The sequence below is a fragment of the Salvelinus fontinalis genome, chromosome 40, assembly GCF_029448725.1.
Source record: "Salvelinus fontinalis isolate EN_2023a chromosome 40, ASM2944872v1, whole genome shotgun sequence".
Lineage (NCBI taxonomy): Eukaryota > Metazoa > Chordata > Actinopteri > Salmoniformes > Salmonidae > Salvelinus > Salvelinus fontinalis.
Genome location: NC_074704.1, coordinates 7,753,925 through 7,773,844, shown reverse-complemented (window position 1 = coordinate 7,773,844; position 19,920 = coordinate 7,753,925). Strand labels below are relative to the sequence as shown.

Genomic DNA, 19,920 nt, shown 5'->3' with positions numbered 1-19,920 from the left:
ACTACTTTAGACCACAGGCCTATATTGTGCACTACTTTAGACCACAGGCCTATATTGTGCACTACCAGCATAGCATAGGAGAGCTAGGAACACAAGCATTTCACTACACCCACAATAACATCTGATAAATATGTGTATGTGACACAATAAAATGTGATTTACAGACCTGCATTATTATTATAACGTTGGGCCCATATAACTTCACACACTTTCAGTTCAAATCTGGGTTGATACTTGGGATGGTAATGGAGAGTCATTTAAGACGCAGACCTCGTTACTAAACTGTTTAAATTCTTCCTTCTTTGCCGTCTTTCTTCAATTCGATGGATTTCAACGTAACTTTATTAATCACCCCAAAGGGAAAATCATTATCGGTGATTGAGGTAATCATTGATCTTATATGATAACAGATGGACTTTTGTGTAGATTGTTGCGTGTGTATTTATTTGACTGTAACGAAATTCCTCCATCTCCCCATTCCTCTAATCCCGGTATTCCCCTCCGTCCCCATCCCTCTCTCCAAACCCCGACTCCCCCAACTCCCGTCCCCGTCCTGACTGGTCATTTCAGTAGGATGGCTAATTATGTAGTTTCCATTGTATGTTTTATAATATTGTCTGTTTCAGTTGTTGTTCCTTTGTCATTTCCATTGTGTATTAAAATCGTTTTGGTCGTAGTGAACAGCAAGGACGTCGAAGCATAGTGAACAGCAAAGAAGTTCACTGTATATAGACTTTTTTCTATTGTGTTATTGACTGTACGCTTGTTTATTCCACGTGTAACTCTGTGGTGTTGTTTGTGTCGCACTGCTTTGCTTTATCTTGGCCAGGTCGCAGTTGTAAATGAGAACTTGTTCTCAACTGGCTTATCTGGTTAAATAAAGGTGAAATAATACAAATATTTTAAAAAGCAGTTTTGAATTTTAACAGTTATTTTACTGATATTTTCTTATTAAAATAAGCTATTATCAAACAGCTTCCTATAACTAAGAATTACAAGTCCTATCAATTTAGAACATAGAATAGATTAAACAGTTATATTTGAAGTTTTTAATATTGTTGAGGTGTAAAATTGTATCCCAAATAGTTGATCTTCTAAAAATACCAATTTAGCAGTTGTCAGTTTGAAACCATTTGATTGGCTTTGTCAAGTGCCACGGACTCCGCACTACGCCATCTGATTGGCTGTTTAACAAAACACTGACAGGTTAAAACGTGAACGTTGTCAAATTTGCCTTCAGTTGAGTTGTCAGTTGAGACCCAGCGTTCTTTATTCTGGTACATTCTGATCGTTATCAGACACTAGTCTGTTTGGATATAAAAAATACAAGTGTGAGAATGAACGCTATGATTTGTCAACTCATAGACTTACCGCCTTACACGGAGTCCGAAAACAAGAGTTTCGAACCGTGGCGGGACTACTTGAAGCTGGCTGACCTAGTGCGGGAGATGAAGTTAGGAAACTTCACCTCAGAACCGTCAACCGTTGAGGGTCATGACTCTGGCGTATGCTCGACCATGGTGGAATTTGAAGAGTTTCGGCCGCGAGCCTTGCTGTCACCGATAACACCTGTGGCGACACCACCCCTATGGCACGAAATGGAACCCCTGGATTCAGAAATCGACCTCTTGCACGAAGACGCTCCTTTATGGCCGAGCAGCACCGAGGGTCCCGAGCCCCCTACAGCAGCGTCCAGATCCCCCGCTGGCACCTGGGGCCAGAGTGGGAGAAACACACCGGAGGAGGTGCCATCACCTGAGCGCAAGTTCTGCAGCTTCTGCAAACACAACGGGCCAGGATGGGGACATGATGTGCCCGTACCTGCGGCTGTATGTCTGCCCTCTCTGCGGGGCCACCGGGGCCCAAGCCGCCAACGAGCACCATTGTCCCCTGGTCGAAACCACCTACAGCTCTGTCTATGTCTCGCCCAGTGGTGTAAAGTACTTTAGTGAAATACTTGAAAGTACTACTTAAGTAGTTTTTGGGTTATCTGGACTTTTCTTGGGCTTCCGAGTGGCGCAGCGGTCTAAGGCACTGCAGCTCAGTGCTTGAGGCGTCACTACAGACACCTTGATTCGAATCCAGGCTGTATCTCAACCGGCCGTGATTGGCAGTCCCATAGGGTATCGCACAATTGGCCCAGCGTCGTCCGGGTTTGGCCGTCATTGTAAAGATGAATTTGTTCTTAATTGATATGCCTAATTAAATTAAGGTTTTTACTTTTACTTCACTACATTCCTAAAGAAAATGATGTACTTTTTACTCTGTACATTTTCCCTGATACCCAAAACTATTCTTTACATTTTGAATGCTTATCAGGACACGACAATTGTTTAATTCACACACTTATCAAGAGAACATCCCTACTGCATCTGATCTGGCCGACTCACTAAACACATGCTTCGTTTATAAATTATGTCTGAGTGTTGGAGTGTGTCCCTGGCCATCTGTAAATTAATAAAGAACAACAAAAGGGTGCCATCTGGTTTGCTTTACTTTTTACTTTTGATACCTAAGTATATTTTATCAATTACATTTCCTTTGATATTTAACTATATTTTAAACCATTTACTTTTAGACATTTACTCAAGTAGTATTTTACCGGGTAACATTCATTTATACTTGAGTCGTTTCATATTAAGGTATCTTTACTTTTACTCAAGTTTGACAAGTGGGTACTTTTTCCACGTGGAGCTACAACAACGATGTGTGCTGTTGGGGGACTGGAGTTGGGAAACACTGGAGTATGGAAACAGATACCGTTTCAATCTTGTCAATAGGCAATCTTTACCTCCCAAATTAACAGACTAAGTAGGGCAGTAGAAGACACACAACCAGCTTTCTGGATCAGCCCAGTCCTTCTAGAATGCTCCACAGATGGACAGTCATCAACCCATTGTTGTATAGGAACCTGAGATGGGCCATTAATCATCACTGTTCTGTAAATCAAGGTTAGTGACCCAACCCTGGCAGTCTCCCGTGAATTGACGTGTGCCCAATTGAATTGAGTGGTTTGCTATTATTCTGTAAATTTATTGTAAATAAATTGTAAATGGTCACTCAAAACCGGTTCAGGCCAATTTGACAACACAATCTCACATTCAATTCGTGCATGTACATAATGTATTTCAGCATGTTGTTTTGTGGCTTAATTCGTGAGAAAAGACAAGAATTTAAACACGATAGCCTATATTTCTATTTTTTCTTCATTAATGAACGTTATGAATATACCTTAATGTTGTATTTATTTAATCCCGTTTTATAAATGGTGTTTGTATTGCTATATATACTGCTTTCGATTTTTCTGAGCATACTTTCTGATCAGACTTTGTGAGAAAAGACACACATTTATGTGCGTCTTAATCCGCGGGAAAAACATTTTTATTAATGCCACTGCTGTTTTCTATGTTTGATTTCGCTTAATCCTTTGGGATACTGGTGCACTTGTAGTCAGAAAGGCCCTTTTTTTCGTGAAGGCAACAGGACACGATATTCTTCATAACGCATTTCATATTTCGTGGAGCCTAAATCACAATTTTCATCTTAATGCATTTAATACAAGTTAAGCAGGTTAATGTAAAATAATGAATTATGTTGGTTGACACTTGTGGCTCTTCCGAGGCCGTTTCATTATGATTATTACGGTGTCTATCATGTTAGCGAGTCAGAATGTCCGTTTCCAAGTACTGACTAGCACTTGAATGGTGTATAATGCTGGCTTCATATTCACCTGGGACACTGGACAATGGGTAGTCTTAACTCCGACATGATTGTGTTCAAGTTCTTTTCAACGTGGCATTAGTATGTGTGATCGACAACAGTAGGGGCTGGTTCGCGGTCTGTCCAGCCCCAAAACGCATTCCCGACCACTGCGGACTGAGTGTCAGTATCCTGCTGTGTGTCCGTCCAGTCAACTAGTAGAATTATTGTCTATGACGTAAGTGTGGGATTATTATTAAGGTTCGGGTCGTCTGAGACACCAACAAGTAGGCTATACAATAAACAAGATAACTTTACAACGAAGAAACTAAAGTAATAATAATAAAATAATATATATATATATATACAATTATCATATGTTTGGTTGCTTTGAGACTGAGTCGTGTCTACACAATATTATTTACAACGAGCGGTTCCCATCCTTTTCAAGTAGACTAAATCTGTCTGCAATTTTATGTTGTAGGTGATCTTTTCCATTAAATACAGTTCTTTCAGTGTACCGCTCCACTCTTCCATAGTATGAATGTCCTCATTTAACCAATGCTCTATAATTATCAATGTCTACACTGTATTTCTGATCAATTTGATGTTATTTTAACGGACACAAAAATGTGCTTTTCTTTCAAAAACAAGGACATTTCTAAATGACACCAAACTTTTGAACGGTAGGTAACTTATCTAGGATCAGCTTTCTCTCCCCAAGCCTACCAGAAAATAATGGAAAACTGACCCAAGATCAGTGCTGTACATCGGCAACTTTCAACCCAATGTAATACATAGCGCGTTCCAGCTCGTCAACACAATCGGCTTCAGGGGAGGTTACTTTCTGCCTTGTTCGGCAAATCAAATAAATCACATTTTATTGGTCACATACACATATTTAGCAGATGTTATTGGTCACATACACATATTTAGCAAATGTTATTGGTCACATACACATATTTAGCAAATGTTATTGGTCACATACACATATTTAGCAGATGTTATTGGTCACATACACATATTTAACAGATGTTATTGGTCACATACACATATTTAGCAAATGTTATTGGTCACATACACATATTTAGCAAATGTTATTGGTCACATACACATATTTAGCAAATGTTATTGGTCACATACACATATTTAGCAGATGTTATTGGTAACATACACATATTTAGCAAATGTTATTGGTCACATACACATATTTAGCAGATGTTATTGGTCACATACACATGGTTAGCAGATGTTTATTGGTCACATACACATGGTTAGTAGATGTTAATGGTCACATACACATGGTTAGCAGATGTTATTGGTCACATACACATGGTTAGTAGATGTTATTGGTCACATACACATGGTTAGCAGATGTTTATTGGTCGCATACACATGGTTAGCAGATGTTATTGGTCACATACACATGGTTAGCAGATGTTATTGCTAGTGTAGCGAAATGCTTGTAATACATTTTTTTAAATACTGCTGTGTGTGTGTAGAGACGTGACTTTGAGCAGCAGAGGGCCTGTGTGGTGAAGCAGCAGTATCTATTTGACTCTCCGTTGCAGCATCACAACAGGAGAGAGAGCACCGTCCTCAGTGAGTCAGCAGAAATCCTGTTCTATACATCTACTGTATATACATGACCAGTTGTATGTGAACACCTGTTGGTCAAACATCTCATTCCAAAATTAGGGATATTAATATGGAGTTGGTCCCTCCTTCGCTGCTATAACAGACTCCACTCTTCTGGGAAGGCTTTCCACTAGATGTTGGAACATCGCTGCAGGGACTTTCACCCACGAGCACATTAGTGAGGTCGGGCTCTGTTGGACAATTAGGCCTGGCTCACAGTCGGCGTTCCAAATTTTCCCTAAGGTGTTCGATGGGGTTGAGGTCAGGGCTCTGAGCAGGCCAGTCAAGTTCTTCCACACCGATCTCGGCAAACCATTTCTGTATGGACCTTACTTTGTGCACGGGGAAATTGTCATGCTGAAACAGGAAAGGGCCTTCCCCAAACTGTTGCCACAAAGTTGGAAGCGAAGAATTGTCTAGAATGTCATTGTATGCTGTAGCATTAAGATTTCCCTTCACTGGAACTAAGGCGCCTAGCCCGAACCATGAAAAACAGCCCCAGAACATTATTCCTCCACCACCAAACTTTACAGTTGGCCTTATACAGTGGGGCTGGTAGCGTTCTCCTGTCATCCTCCAAACCCAGATTTGTCCGTCTGACTGCCAGATGGTGAAGCGTGATTCATCACTCTAGAGAAGGCGTTTCCACTGCTCCAGAGTCCAATGGCAGTGAGCTTTACACCACTCCAGCCGACGCTTGGCATTGTGTATGGTGATCCTAAGCTTGTGTGCGGCTGCTCGGCCATGGAAACCCACTTCATGAAGCTCCCGACGAACAGGTATTGTGTTGATATTGCTTCTAGAGGCAGTTTGGAACTCGTTAGTGATTGTTGCAACCGAGGACAGAGTATTTTTTACTGGCTACGTGCCTCAGCACTCGGTGGTCCCGTTCTGTGAGCTTGCGTGGCCTACCACTTTGCAGCTGAGCCGTTGTTGCTCCTAGATGTTTCCACTTCACAATAACGGCACTTAGTTGACAGGAGCAGCTCTAGCAGGGCAGAAATGTGATGAACTGTTGGAAAGGCAGCCATGTTGAAAGTCAGTCAGGCCATTCTGCCTACAATGTTTGTCTATGAAGATTGCATGGCTGTGTGCTCGATTTTATAACCCTGTCAGCAACGAACGTGGCTGAAAAAGTCGAAGCTACTAATTTGAAGGCGTGTCCACATACTTTTGTCATGTAGTGTTTATTGGGGATTCCTGAGTGGCGCAGCAGTCTAAGGCACTGCATCTCAGTGCTGATGCGTCACTACAGACACGCATCACTATTGATTCCAGGCTGTATCACAACCGGCCGTGATTGGGAGTCCCATAGGACGGCGCACAATTGGCCCAGCGTCGTCCGGGTTTGGCCAGGGTAGGCCGTCCATTGTAAATAAGAATTTGTTCTTATCTGACTTGCCTAGTTAAATTTTAAATATTGGCCATATACCACAATCCCCTGAGGTGCCTTATTGCTATTATAAACTGGTTACCAATGTAAATTTTACTTTGTTTTTGTCATACCCATGATACATGTCTGATATACCATGGCTTCCAGCCAATCAGTATTTAGGCTCCAACTACCCAGTTTTCTAATCAACAATGAACACTACATACTGATAGATATTTGCAAAAGCTTTACTAGTTTGGTTTCAACTATAGTTATTGCTTTACTTACAGGTTTTACTACAGCATCGTATTTTAGTCACTTCAGGGGATTCCTGTTTGCACTCGCAGATCTCTCAGATTCTGATCACATGATCTTGTCCGGCTGCCGGCTGGCCACGCCCTCCTCTGCCGAGTCTGGGATCATGCCCTGGTTAGGGTCATCGGGGTCTCTGCAGGTTCATGGCAGGGTCAAAGTTCACACGCCCAGCACCCCAGAGCTCTACTCTGCCCTCCAACTGCCCTACAGCTGCAGGTCAGGCCCAGACATGTCCTGGCTCTGTTCCAAATGGCCCCCTATTCCCTATTTGGTGCTCTGTTATTGACCAGGGCCTGGTCAGAAGTAGGCCACTATATAGGGAATGGGGTGTCATTTAAGATGTAGATCTAGTTACTAAACTGTTAAATCTATCCAGTCTTTGTCCTCTTTCTTCAATAAGATTGATTTTAAACATATCTTTATTAATTATCCCCAAAGTGGAAATCATTATTAATGATTACCTCAATCACAGATCTTATATGATTACAGATGGATTTTTGTTGTGGTGTGTGTGTGTGTGTTTGTGATATATATAAATTCTGCCATTACCCCGCCCCCGTCCCTCGAACTCCGCAGGTCCAGTGAGAGTGATGCCCAGTCAGAGTGCTGGGATGTGGGGGCAGAGAGGCTCCAGGTCGCCCCCCCTGGTACTCGCCTGGACTGGTCATTTCAGTAGGATTGCTGTTTATGTAGTTTCCATTCTATGTTTTATAATATTGTCTGTTTCAGTTGTATGTTGTTACTTTGTCGTTTCTGTTGTGTTTTATGAAATCGTTTTCAATGTGATTAATAAAGATTGATTGTTTGACACGTTCCTTCTCTACTAATGATTACTGAATTCACTCGATGAGCCAGGAAAAATGTTACAAAAACTAATGGTGGTAGTAGTGAACAGCAAGGAAGTCGACGCAGTTTTGAATTTTAACAGAGAATGAAGACGACCCGCTCAGTGATATTTTGTTATTAAAATAGGCTATTATCAAACAGCTCCCTATAACTAAGAATTAGAAGTCCTATCAATTTAGACCCTAGAATAGATTCAACACTTACATTTTAAGTTTTCTAATATTGAGTAAAATTGTATCCCAAATAGTTGATCTTCTAAAATGACCAATTTAGCAGTTGTCAGTTTGAAACCATTTGATTGGCCGTTGTCGCGTGCCACGGACTCCGCACTGCTCGCGCTCGACACCATCTGATTGGCTGCTTTCCAAAACACGGACAAGCCCAAAGGTGCATGTTGTCAAGCCTTCAGTCGAGTTGTCAATTGATTGAACACATCGCACTGTTCAGAAGTTTAGACACCGCTTTCTTTATTCTGGTACATTCTGATTGTTATCAGACACTAGTCTGTTGAGCAATAAAAAAAATTGTGAGAATGAACGCTATGATTTGTCAACTCATAGACCTTCCGCCTTACATGGAGTCCGAAAACAAGAGTTTCGAACCGTGGCGGGACTACTTGAAGCTGGCTGACCTAGTGCGGGAGATGAAGTTAGGAAACTTCACCTCAGAAACGTCAACCGTTGAGGGTCATGACTCCGGGATATGCTCGACCATGGTGGAATTTGAAGAGTTTCTGCCGCGAGCCTTGCTGTCACCGATAACACCTGTGGCGACACCACCCCTATGTGCCCGTACCTGCGGCAGTATATCTGCCCTCTCTGCGGGGCCACCGGGGCTCAAGCCCACACCAAGCGCTTCTGTCCCCGGGTGGAAACCACCTACAGGTCGGTCTATGTCAAGTGATAGAAGCGCTAGCTCTGGTCCAGGCCGTTACTGCGCTACCCTCTAGACCTACTAACATAGTCAACTTATGGTTGCGAGATGGGTGGGACCAGAGCGAGAGAAGCGCTGAAGAGACTGCTGTTGTGTTGGCGACTTCCTTTAGCGTCTCTAACACACTGGATGCGGACAGTTGTAAGAGGATTTACGAGTGGATATTTAGCTTAGAAGTCGTTTGGAACAAGCTGACAAGTTTGTAGACTATGTAATAGCCTGTTAGTCGTGTGATTGTCGCTTATTTATATTTGTTTATAACGTGTGGTTTGTGATTATTTGCATGCCCGTTCACTTGTTCTTTACAACACATTGTGGGTTTGAGTTTTCTGTTTTTACTTTAAAGTGTAAATCTGTCTGTCTGTGACCAAACTAACTGCGTCTTTAGATGTTGCTGTGAGATTTTGTAAAACCTCCCGACCTCTATTACTGTGTCGCCTACTGAACCGCCCTTATCAACAAACTCTCATTGCAGAATCAGACGTTCATCCACGTTTCTCCCTGCTACTTTGGGGAGGAAAAAACGAAAAAAAAAAAACGTTTTTCTTGTTTTGCGACTTGTTTTCCTGACTTTAAAACGACATGCTCTAATCTACCTGTACATCTGCAAGTCTACGGGCCTAAAATAACATGTATCAGAACATTACTATTGACAAGGAGACAACTGTTTATGACGTGGTGTGCAGAGCTACTTTGTATGTCTCATTTACCATGCTAGCTACTATTTTAAAATGTTATACTTGTATTTTAATTACTTTAATACATATAGAAGTGTTATTTTTTTTATTTTAAATTTGACTTTTCAACCTCTGCATCTTACATTGGCTGTACAGGACTTTTAATGTTAATTCTAATCTCACTTTAAAGAACCTTATGTTGAACAGTATGTTTGTTTATTATTATGCATGTCTTCTATAATAATAACAATAAAATCTGCACTGGCTACTCCTGTGTGTCTTAATTATCAGCGAGGTGTCCCTAAAAAGGTGTCTGCACATCATTAATGTGTCCCAAATGGCATTCTTATTCCTAAATAGTGCCCTACTTTTGATCAGGGGCCATAGGGCTGTGGTGAAAAGTAGTGCACTATATAGGTCTGTGGTCTAAAGTAGTGCACTATATAGGGCTGTGGTATAAAGTAGTGCACTATATAGGGCATTTTCTACAGGTAGACTTTAGATCTTAGTGGGGAAGGGGATCTTTATGCTGGGAATCTTTTTAGACTGGTTAGTTATTCCAAAGGCAATGGCACATCTGAGCTATCTTTGTTGCAAATGCTTGGTAACAGTTGAATAAGATGAGAAAACGTAATAAACCTGCCACTGCTCTTCATTAAGCTTTAAGCATCGGCCTCGAGACCTTGCTCAGAGCTGTTTTTAATTTGCACCCGTATGTAGACATTGCTCCGCCCACATCCGTTCAATGCATCGAATGGGGTTGGAGTACAGAGAACACAAGCGTATGTTACCACATATAACAATGTGCATTTCACAAGTATTCTTATAAGGTGTGTATATGAAGTATTAAACGATACTGTAAAACCACACCGATGACATGACCCATCAAGTAAGTTTTTATAAATCATCGCGTACTGTGCAAGAAAAAGCGTCAGAGTAATATGAAGTGGAGACATTAACTCATGTTCACATTTACAGCATAACATGCACGGGCATTTCATTATTAATTAAGACCTTTAGGCAATAATGTCTGGAGGGTGAAAATCCCGAAACATTCTCTTTTACAAAGAGTATTATTTATATCACCTCCTCTGTCTGATATCTTATGCCACAAAATCTGAAGGTAACGGAAGAGCCGTCAGTCAGACTGGTATGGCATTACTCAATGACACTGACCCCAATCTCAAAGTCACTACGGAATGTGACACTAAACGTGTTCATTACCTCGATATGTGGATTGAGAAATCAAATGGAACCCTGTTTACAACTCTGTATAGAAAAGAAACGGACATAAATACTCTAATACAGGCGAACAGCTTCCACGCCGAGCCGTTTAAAAAGAGGACTTCCAAGAAGCTCGTTTTTCAGTCTGCGCCGTCTATGCCACTCCACTCCGGACAATCTAGAAAAAGAAGCGGTGCGCAATAGGGCTCTAAGAAGCCGCTACTCTCCGCAATGTGTGGATGGAGCTTGATTTGGCGATGGGGAAAACACGGGATGGAGTCCTACAAAATTGACCCTGTAGCTAAAGAACACTGTAATGTTCACCACCACATATACTTTGAACTCGCGCAAAGTGGGAGATGCTCTCAAGACACACATTGACATGTTTTATCATCGGACCCAGCTCTGCCAGCTGAATTTAAGAACCCACCACATATTGTATATAGGAGAGGTCGCAATTTACGCAACAAATTGATCCATGCCAACTACCAGCCACAAAATAAAGTGAGCCAGGCGCTTTTACGCCCTCTTCCGAATGGTAGCTATAAATGCAGAGTCTGCGCACTGTGCTACAGTGCCACATACCTAGTGTTTTGAGCGTTGGGCTAGTAACCGAGAGGTTGCAAGTTCGAATCCCCGAGCTGACAAGGTATAAATCTGTCATTCTACTCCTGAACAAGGCTCCACTGTTCCTAGGCCGTCATTGTAAATTAGAATTTGTTCTTAACTGACATGCCTAGTTAAATAATAAATCCCTGTGCGTGTTATGTTGTAAATGTGGACATGAGTTTATGCCGCTACTTCAAATTACTCTGATGCTTTTTCTTGCACTGTACCCGACGATTTATGAACACTTACTTGATAGGTCCATGTCCTCGTTGTGGTTTTACAGTCATTTTTAATACCTTTTATGTACACATTTCATTAGAATAGATCATGTGACATTTGAAATGTATTTATTATTTCGAAACGTTGTGTAATGTTTACTGTTCATTTTTTATTTCACTTGAAACATTGAATTGAGAGAGAGAAGAGATGGAGGAGGGCTTGGAGAGTTTAGGACCTCATCCCCTATTCTCCTACTCTCCTGTGTTAACTAAGGTTAGGACCTCATCCCCTGTTCTCCTCCTCTCCTGTGTTAACTAAGGTTAGGACCTCATCCCCTGTTCTCCTCCTCTCCTGTGTTAACTAAGGTTAGGACCTCATCCCCTGTTCTCCTCCTCTCCTGTCTTAACTAAGGTTAGGACCTCATCCCCTGTTCTCCTCCTCTCCTGTGTTAACTAAGGTTAGGACCTCATCCCCTGTTCTCCTCCTCTCCTGTGTTAACTAAGGTTAGGACCTCATCCCCTGTTCTCCTCCTCTCCTGTGTTAACTAAGGTTAGGACCTCATCCCCTGTTCACCTCCTCTCCTGTGTTAACTAAGGTTAGGACCTCATCCCCTGTTCTCCTCCTCTCCTGTGTTAACTAAGGTTAGGACCTCATCCCCTGTTCTCCTCCTCTCCTGTGTTAACTAAGGTTAGGACCTCATCCCCTGTTCTCCTCCTCTCCTGTGTTAACTAAGGTTAGGACCTCATCCCCTGTTCTCCTCCTCTCCTGTGTTAAGGAGGAGAGATCCTAATCTATGTGTCCATCTGAGCAGACAGCCATCTAGCCAATCAGAGCTCAGAGATCTGTGGGGCGGATCAGGCTGACTTCTAATGTTCATTAGGTCAAAGGTCATCACTAGGAGAAAGTGGTGAAGCAGTAGAAGGATGGAGGGAGAGGAGGGAAAAGAGAGGAAGACTCACTTTAGGTAGGAGAGTTCTCTGATCAGGCCACAGACCAGTTCTGTAGCGTCTTCATGCCCTTCATCTTTCTCCTCTTCCTCACTAGTTAAGGGGAAGAGAGAGACAGAGAATGGCACCATTCCCTATATAATGTACTACTTTTGACCAGGGCCACATGTGCACTATATGGGGAATAGGGGTTCATCGTAGGCTTCAAAACAAGTGAATACAAAGTTCTAAAATAGTGTACTGGTTCTAGGAAGATGGATAAATGTAAGTGACCAGTAATGATACTGAAACAAGATGAAATATCTAGGTCAGTGGTTATCGCTGGGTACTGCAGGTGGTCCGCAATATTGGGGGGATAAAAATACAACAATCTTCCAAAAATAATAACAGATGAGGTTACTGATCTCTTCAGTAAGACCATTCTTTATTTTGTTTGACTTTTTACCCCCTTTTCTCCCCAATTCGTGATATCCAATTGGTAGTTACAGTCTTACCCCATCGCTGCAACTCCAGTACGGACTCCGGAGAGGCGAGGTTCGAGAGCCATGCGTCCTCCGAAACATTACCCGCCAACCTCTCCTTCACCCCCATTCCCTCCACCCATCCCTCCAACTCCGCAGTACCAATACCAATATTTACTGGAATGATTCGATGAGCCAGGAGAAATGTTACAATATCATAGTAGTGAACAACAAGGAAGTCGAAGCAGTTTTGAATTTTAACAGAGAAAGAAGGCGACCCGCTCAGTGATATTTTATTAAAATAGGCTATTATAAAACATCTTCTTAATAACTAAGAATTATAAGTCCTATCAATTTAGACCCTATAATAGATTAAACAATTATATTTGAAGTGTTTGAATATTGTTGAGGAGTAAAATTGTATCCCAAATAGTTGATTTTCTAAAATGACCAATTTAGCAGTTGTCGGTTTGAAACCATTTGATTGGCTGTTGTCACTTGGCACGGCCCCCGCACAACACCATTTGATTGGCTGCTTTCCAAAACACGGACAGGTCAAAACCTGCGTGTTGTCCAACTTGCCTTCAGTTTAGTTCTCAATTCATTGAACCATGGCATCGTTTAGTTATCAACTCCAACATCTACCGAAAATGGAGTCCGAAAATAAGACTTTCCAACTGTGGCGGGACTACTTGAAGCTAGCGGACGCAGTGCGGGAGATGAAGTTAGGGAACTTCACATCAGAACCGTCAACCGTTGAGGGTCATCACTCCAGTATATGCTCGACCATGGTGGAATTTGAACAGTTCCCGCCGCGAGCCTTGCTGTCGCCGATAGCACCGTTGGCGACACCACCTCTACGGCACGAAAAGGAACCCCTGGGTTCCAAAATTGTCCCCTTGCGTAAAGACGCTCCTTTACATCCGAGCCGCAGCGAGGGTCCCGAGCCCCCTACAGCAGCGTCCAGACCCTCCGTGGGCACCCGGGGACAGAGGGAGAGGAAGAAGGCGACCCGCTCCATGACGCCGGAGGAGGTGCCATCGCCTGAGCGCAAGTTCTGCAGCTTCTGCAAACACAACGGGGAGTCAGAGTCTGTGTTTGGGTCACACAGTCTCAAGGACCAGGATGGGGACGTGGTGTGTCCGTACCTGCGGCAGTATATCTGCCCTCTCTGTGGGGCCACCGGGGCTCAAGCCCACACCAAGCGCTTCTGTCCCCGGGTGGACACCACCTACAGGTCGGTCTATGTCAAGTGATAGAAGCGCTAGCTCTGGTCCAGGCCGTTACTGCGCTACCCTCTAGACCTACTAACATAGTCAACTTGTGGTTGCGAGATGAGTGGGACCAGAGCTAGAGAAGCGCTGAAGAGACTGCTGGTGTGTTGGCGACTTCCTTTAGCGTCTCTAACACACTGGATGCGGACAGTTGTAAGAGGATTTACGAGAGGATATTTAGCTTAGACGCAGTTTGGAACAGACTGACTAGTTTGTAGACTATGTAATAGCCTGTTAGTCGTGTGATTTGTTTTATTTATTGCCTTTACTTTTTCTCGTGTGTTTTCAACTTTTTTTCACTTATTTCTATTTGTTTATAACGTGTGGTTTGTGATTATTTGCATGCCCGTTCACTTGTTCTTTACAACACATTGTGGCTTTGAGTTTTCTGTTTTTGCTTTAAAGTGTAAATGTCTCTGTCTGTCTGTGACCAAACTAACTGCGTCTTTAGATGTTGCTGTGAGATTTTGTAAAACCTCCCAACCTCTAATACTGTGTCGACTAATAAACCGCCCTTATCAACAAACTCTCACTGCAGAATTAGACGTTTATCCACGTTTCTCCCTGCTACTTTGGGGAGGAAAAAAACGGAAGGGTTGTCTTGTTTTGAGACTTGTTTTCCTGACTCTTATTTTAAAACGACATGCTCTAATCTAACTGTGCATCTGCAAGTCTACGGTCCTAAAATAACTATTATCAGAACATTACTATTGACAAGAAGACAACTTCTGTTTTATGACGTGGTGTGCAGAGCTACTTTGTATGTCTCATTTACCGTGCTAGCTACTATTTTAGTGTTATACTTGTATTTTAATAGATCTAGAAGGGTGGTTTCTTGTTTTTTTACTTTCCAACGTGTATGCTACTTAGATTGGAGAGGAAGGCCCAACAAATGGTTGAAGTCATCCAAATCATAGACTGCTCTCTCTGCCACTGCACGGCAAGCGATACCAGAGCGCCAAGTCTAGGTACAAAAGGTTCCTTAATAACAGCTTCGACCCCGAGTCTGAACAATTAATCACGTGGCCACCCGGAGTATTTACATTCATACCCCCCCCCCCCCCCTTTGTTTTTACACTTCTGCTACTTGCTGTTGATTATCAATGAATAGACACTTTACCCCTACCTAAATGTACAGATTACCTGGACTAACCTGTACCCCGCGCATTGACTCGGTAGCGGTACCCCCTGTATATAGCCTCCTTATTGTTATTTTATTGTGTTACTTTTTATTGTTTACTTTCTTTATTAAATATTTTCTTAACTATATTTCTTAAACTGCCTAGTTGGTTAATGTGACGATGTGACTAATAAAATGTGATGACATTTGATTGGCTGTATACGACTTTAACGTTAAATCTAATCTCACTTTACATAACCTTATGTTTAAATAGTATGTTTGTTTATTATTATGCATGTCTTCTATAATAATAACAATAGTATCTGCATTGGCTACTCCTATGTGTCTTAATTATCAGCGAGGTGTCCCTAAAAAGGTGAGATGCCGTCTGGCCCGGCAACCTTGCGAGGGTTAACATGGTTAAATGTCTTGCTCAAGTCGGCCACGGAGAAGGAGAGCACACAGTCCTTGGTAGCGACCGCGTTGGTGGCACTGTGTTATCCTCAAAGCGGGTGTCCCTGTCTGCACATCATGTTTGTGTCCTTAATTGCATGTGTTTCCTAAATAGTGCCCTACTTTGATCAGGGGCCATAGGGCTGTGGTGAAAAGTAGTGCACTATATAAGGCTGTGGTCTAAATTAGTGCACTAAATAGGTCTATGGTCTAAAGTAGTGCACTATATAGGGCTGTGGTCTAAAGTAGTGCACGATATAGGCCTGTGGTCTAAAGTAGTGCACTAAATAGGGTTGTGGTCTAAAGTAGTGCACTATGTAGGCCTGTGGTCTAAAGTAGTGCACGATATAGGGCTATGGTCTAAAGTAGTGCACGATATAGGCCTGTGGTCTAAAGTAGTGCACTATATAGGGCTAAGGTCTAAAGTAGTGCACTATATAGGCCTGTGGTCTAAAGTAGTGCACTATATAGGGCATTGTCTACAGGTAGACTTTAGATCTTAGTGGTAAAGGTGATCTTTATGCTGGGAATCTTTTTAGACTGGTTAGTTATAAAAGCAACATCTTTCATAGAGCCACGACTGAGATGAGGAGATGTACAATAACCAAAGATTCACCTTAGTAATGATTTATTTATAACACATTCTACAAAACACAGTAACCACATACTGTTCCAAACTGATGTCCTCAGCATTAGGAAAGACAGAGGAGAAGAAAATAACCCTTAAACTGTCCACCCTTAAACCGGGTGGTAGCTTTTTATGCCAGTTCAACCCTGCACGTTAGAGGCTGCAGCTTCTGCAAACACAACGGGCCAGGATGGGGACATGATGTGCCCGTACCTGCGGCTGTATGTCTGCCCTCTCTGCGGGGCCACCGGGGCCCAAGCCGCCAACGAGCACCATTGTCCCCTGGTCGAAACCACCTACAGCTCTGTCTATGTCTCGCCCATTGGCGTAAAGTACTTTAGTGAAATACTTGAAAGTACTAATTAAGTAGTTTTGGGGTTATCTGGACTTTTCTTGGGCTTCCGAGTGGCGCAGCGGTCTAAGGCACTGCAGCTCAGTGCTTGAGGCGTCACTACAGACACCTTGATTCGAATCCAGGCTGTATCTCAACCGGCCGTGATTGGGAGTCCCATAGGGTATCGCACAATTGGCCCAGCGTCGTCCGGGTTTGGCCGTCATTATAAAGATGAATTTGTTCTTAATTGATATGCCTAATTAAATTAAGGTTTTTACTTTTACTTCACTACATTCCTAAAGAAAATGATGTACTTTTTACTCCGTACATTTTCCCTGATACCCAAAACTATTCTTTACATTTTGAATGCTTATCAGGACACGACAATTGTTTAATTGACACACTTATCAAGAGAACATCCCTACTGCATCTGATCGGGCCGACTCACTAAACACATGCTTCGTTTATAAATGATGTCTGAGTGTTGGAGTGTGTCCCTGGCCATCTGTAAATTAATAAAGAACAACAAAAGGGTGCCATCTGGTTTGCTTTACTTTTTACTTTTGATACCTAAGTATATTTTATCAATTACATTTCCTTTGATATTTAACTATATTTTAACCCATTTACTTTTAGACTTTTACTCAAGTAGTATTTTACCGGGTGACATTCATTTATACTTGAGTCGTTTCATATTAAGGTATCTTTACTTTTACTCAAGTTTGACAAGTGGGTACTTTTTCCACGTGGAGCTACAACAACGATGTGTGCTGTTGGGGGACTGGAGTTGGGAAACACTGATGTAAGGAAACAGATACCGTTTCAATCTTGTCAATAGGCAATCTTTACCTCCCAAGTTAACAGACTAAGTAGGGCAGTAGAAGACACACAACCAGCTTTCTGGATCAGCCCAGTTCTTCTAGAATGCTCCACAGATGGACAGTCATCAACCCATTGTTGTCTAGGAACCTGAGATGGGCCATTAATCATCACTGTTCTGTAAATCAAGGTTAGTGACCCAACCCTGGCAGTCTCCCATGAATTGACGTGTGCCCAATTGAATTGAGTGGTTTGCTATTATTCTGTAAATTTATTGTAAATAAAATGTAAATGGTCACTCAAAACCGGTTCAGGCCAATTTGACAACACAATCTCACATTCAATTCGTGCATGTACATAATGTATTTCAGCATGTTGTTTTGTGGCTTAATTCGTGAGAAAAGACAAGAATTTATACACGATAGCCTATATTTCAATTTTTTCTTCATTATTGAACGTTATGAATATACCTTAATGTTGTATTTATTTAATCCCGTTTTATAAAAGGTGTTTGTATTGCTATATATACTGTTTTCGATTTTTCTGAGGAGACTTTCTGATCAGAATTTGTGAGAAAAGACATACATTTATGTGCGACTTAATCCGTGGGAAAAACATTTTTATTAATGCCACTGCTGTTTTCTATGTTTGATTTCGCTTAATACTTTGGGAAACTGGTGCACTTGTAGTCAGAAAGGCCCTCTTTTTCGTGAAGGCAACAGTACACGTTATTCTTCATAACGCATTTCATATTTCGTGGAGCCTAAATCACAATTTTCTTCATAATGCATTTAATACAAGTTAAGCAGGTTAATGTAAAATAATGAATTATGTTGGTTGACACTTGTGGCTCTTCCGAGGCCGTTTCATTGTGATTATTACGGTGTCAATCATGTTAGCGAGTCAGAAATGTCAGTTTCCAAGTACTGACTAGCACATGAATGGTGTATAATGCTGGCTTCATATTCTCCTGGGACACTGGACAATGGGAAGTCGTAACTCCGACATGATTATGGTCAAGTTCTTTTCAAGTCGGAACAATTCATTAACCAATAGATTGACAACAACATTTTCAATGTTTCCCGTTGTAATTCCAATTTTTAGGGTTATTCAAGTGAAACTTCCCAATCGGAACTAGGTATTTCCGATAACTCCATTTGCACGTGAACGTGGCATTAGTATGTGTGATCGACAACAGTAGGGGCTGGTTCGCGGTGTGTCCAGCCCCAAAACGCATTCCCGACCACTGCGGACTGAGTGTCAGTATCCTGCTGTGTGTCCGTCCAGTCAACTAGTAGAATTATTGTCTGTGACGTAAGTGTGGGATTATTATTAAGGTTCGGGTCGTCTGAGACACCAACAAGTAGGCTATACAATAAACAAGATAACTTTACAACGAAGAAACTAAAGTAATAATAATAAAATAATATATATATATATATACAATTATCATATGTTTGGTTGCTTTGAGACTGAGTCGTGTCTACACAATATTATTTACAACGAGCGGTTCCCATCCTTTTCAAGTGGACTAAATCTGTCTGCAGTTTTATGTTGTAGGGGATCTTTTCCATTAAATACAGTTCTTTCAGTCTACCGCTCCACTCTTCCATAGTATGAATGTCCTCATTTAACCAATGCTCTATAATTATCAATGTCTACACTGTATTTCTGATCAATTTGATGTTATTTTAACGGACACAAAAATGTGCTTTCCTTTCAAAAACAAGGACATTTCTAAATGACCCCAAACATTTGAACGGTAGTGTAGTAACTTAACTAGGATCAGCTTTCTCTCCCCAAGCCGACCAGAAAATAATGGAAAACTGACCCAAGATCAGTGCTGTGCATCCGCAACTTTCAACCCAATGTAATACAGACCGCGTTCCAGCTCGTCAACACAATCGGCTGCAGGGGAGGTTACTTTCTGCCCTGTTCGGCAAATCAAATAATTCAAAATGTATTGGTCACATACACATATTTAGCAGATGTTATTGGTCACATACACATATTTAGCAGATGTTATTGGTCACATACACATATTTAGCAGATGTTATTGCGGGTGTTGCAAAATGCTTGTGTTCCTAGCTCTCCTATGCTATGCTGGTAGTGCACAATATAGGGCTGTGGTCTAAAGTAGTGCACTATATAGGACTGTGGTCTAAAGTAGTGCACAATATAGGGCTGTGGTCTAAAGTAGTGCACTATATAGGGCATTGTCTACAGGTGGACTTTAGATCTTAGTGGTAAAGGTGATCTTTAGGCTGGGAATCTTTTTAGACTGGTTAGTTATAAAAGCAACATGTTTCATAGAGCCACGACTGAGATGAGGAGATGTACAATAACCAAAGA

General features: G+C 41.9%; 1 protein-coding gene and 2 pseudogenes across 1 annotated transcript; all 3 read left to right on the top strand.

Moving 5' to 3' along the window:
• The first annotated feature begins 1,337 nt into the window (after window positions 1–1,337).
• LOC129839243 (nanos homolog 3-like) lies at window positions 1,338–3,918 on the top strand (annotated as a pseudogene).
• Window positions 3,919–8,303: 4,385 nt separating this feature from the next.
• Window positions 8,304–8,852, top strand: LOC129839779 (nanos homolog 3-like; annotated as a pseudogene).
• Window positions 8,853–13,551: 4,699 nt separating this feature from the next.
• LOC129839778 (nanos homolog 3-like) lies at window positions 13,552–14,196 on the top strand. The gene has a single exon (XM_055907416.1). The coding sequence runs from the start codon at window positions 13,552–13,554 to the stop codon at window positions 14,194–14,196; it is 645 nt and encodes a 214-aa protein (XP_055763391.1).
• Window positions 14,197–19,920: the final 5,724 nt, after the last annotated feature.

Bases quoted from the DNA above. Each gene is read 5' to 3' on its own strand.
- LOC129839778 (XM_055907416.1), top strand. From the start codon at position 13,552: ATGGCATCGTTTAGTTATCAACTCCAACATCTACCGAAAATGGAGTCC.